This window comes from Lampetra planeri, unplaced genomic scaffold (genome assembly GCF_965212315.1).
Source record: "Lampetra planeri unplaced genomic scaffold, kcLamPlan1.2.h2 scaffold_1010, whole genome shotgun sequence".
NCBI lineage: Eukaryota > Metazoa > Chordata > Hyperoartia > Petromyzontiformes > Petromyzontidae > Lampetra > Lampetra planeri.
Genome location: NW_027613719.1, coordinates 10,001 through 12,305, shown reverse-complemented (window position 1 = coordinate 12,305; position 2,305 = coordinate 10,001). Strand labels below are relative to the sequence as shown.

At 57.2% G+C, this 2,305-nt stretch overlaps 1 protein-coding gene across 1 annotated transcript in view; it reads right to left on the bottom strand.

Annotated features, from left to right (window-relative positions):
• Nucleotides 1-582: 582 nt before the first annotated feature.
• ATG10 (autophagy related 10) overlaps nucleotides 583-2,305 on the bottom strand; it is a gene marked incomplete at its 5' end in the record, with an annotated part of 8,863 nt that continues 7,140 nt past the window's right edge. The window contains 4 exons of the mRNA XM_078621493.1: nucleotides 583-1,163; nucleotides 1,301-1,417; nucleotides 1,449-1,499; nucleotides 1,583-1,654. Of these exons, the coding sequence (XP_078477619.1) occupies nucleotides 1,049-1,163; nucleotides 1,301-1,417; nucleotides 1,449-1,499; nucleotides 1,583-1,654 (355 nt within the window). The remainder of the gene's footprint in view (nucleotides 1,164-1,300; nucleotides 1,418-1,448; nucleotides 1,500-1,582; nucleotides 1,655-2,305) is intronic.

Sequence of the window (2,305 nt, the reverse complement as noted above, 5' to 3'; positions counted from 1 at the left end):
CTTTGGAACCAAGATGGCCGACTTTGGAACCAAGATGGCCGACTTGAAACACCAAGATGGCCGACGTTGGAATACCAAGATGGCCGACTTTGGAATACCAAGATGGCCGACTTTGCAACCAAGATGGCCGACTTTGGAATACCAAGATGGCCGACTTTGGAATACCAAGATGGCCGACTTTGGAATACCAAGATGGCCGACTTTGGAACCAAGATGGCCGACTTAGGAACCAAGATGGCCGACTTTGGAATACCAAGATGGCCTACTTTGGAACCAAGATGGCCGACTTTGGAACCAAGATGGCCGACTTTGGAATACCAAGATGGTCGACCTTTGAATACCAAGATGGCCGACTTTGGAACCAAGATGGCCGACTTTTGAATACCAAGATGGCCGACTTTGGAACCAAGATGGCCGACTTTGGAATACCAAGATGGCCGACTTTGGAACCAAGATGGGCCGACTTTGGAATACCAAGATGGCCGATGTTGGAATACCAAGATGGCCGACTTTGGAACCAAGATGGCCGACTTTGGAATACCAAGATGGCCGACTTTGGAACCAAGATGGCCGACTTTTGGAATACCAAGATGGCCGACGTTGGAATACCAAGATGGCCGACTTTGGAACCAAGATGGCCGACTTTGGAATACCAAAATGGGCGACTTTGGAACCAAGATGGCCGACTTTGGAACCAAGATGGCCGACTTTGGAACCAAGATGGCCCACTTGAAACACCAAGATGGCCGACGTTGGAAAACCAAGATGGCCGACTTTGGAATACCAAGTTGGCCGACTTTGGAATACCAAGATGGCCGACTTTTGGAACCAAGATGGCCGACTTTGGAACCAAGATGGCCGACTTTGGAATACCAATATGGCCGACTTTGGAACCAAGATGGCCGACTTTGGAATATCGACGTTGTTGTGACAACAAATACGCAGGGGGCGTGGCAAAGATTAGGGGGCGTGGCTATCAGGTGAGGGGGCGGGGCTATCAGGTGAGGGGGCGGGGCAATGAAACAATTAGTGGGGGCTGTGTGCAGAGTCACGGGGCTATCAGACCAGGGGGGCGGGGCCGGTGAGCGAGGAGGCGGGGCCAAGTAGTGAGGGGGCGGGGGCTATCAGACGAGGGGGCGGGGCCAGTGAGTGAGGAGGCGGAGCTTATCAGACGAGGGGGAGGGGCTATCGGACGATGGGGCGGGGCCAGTGAGCGAGGGGGCGGAGCCAAGTAGTGAGGGGGCGGGGCTATCAGACGAGGGGGGCGGGGCCAGTGAGTGAGGAGGCGGGGCTATCAGACGAGGGGGAGGGGCTATCGGACGAAGGGGCGGGGCCAGTGAGCGAGGGGGCGGGGCCAAGTAGTGAGGGGGCGGGGCTATCAGACGAGGGGGCGGGGCCAGTGAGTGAGGAGGCGGGGCTATCATGACGAGGGGGAGGGGCTATCGGACGAAGGGGCGGGGCCAGTGAGCGAGGGGGCGGGGCCAAGTAGTGAGGGGGCGGGGCTATCGGACGAGGGGGCGGGGCCAGTGAGCGAGGGGGCGGAGCCAAGGATGGGGGGCGGAGCCAAGGATGGAGGCGGCGGTAGCTGATTGGCAGGCTGAGTCCCACGTGGGGACCAATCACGCTCAGCCACGCGGCGACGTAGTGCTCATGCCTGGGGAGGGGGGGGGGGGTGGACGTCATCAATAACAACAACATCAACAACATCAACAACAACAACAACATCAACAACATCATCATCATCAACATCACCACCACCATCACCACCATCACCACCACCATCACCACCATCATCACCACCATCACCACCACCATCACCACCACCATCACCACCACCACCATCATCACCACCATCACCACCATCACCATCACGACCACCATCATCACCATCACCACCATCACCACCACCATCACCACCACCATCACCACCATCACCATCACGACCACCATCATCACCATCACCACCATCACCACCACCATCACCACCATCATCACCACCATCACCACCATCATCATCACCACCATCACCACACCACATCATCACCACCACCACCCACCATCACCACCATCACCACCACCATCACCACCATCACCACCACCACCACCACCATCACCACCACCATCACCACCATCACCACCACCACCATCACCACCACCACCATCACCACCATCACCACCATCACCACCACCATCACCACCACCATCACCACCATCACCACCATCACCACCACCACCATCACCACCATCACCACCATCACCATCACGACCACCATCACCACCACCACCACCATCATCACCACCATCA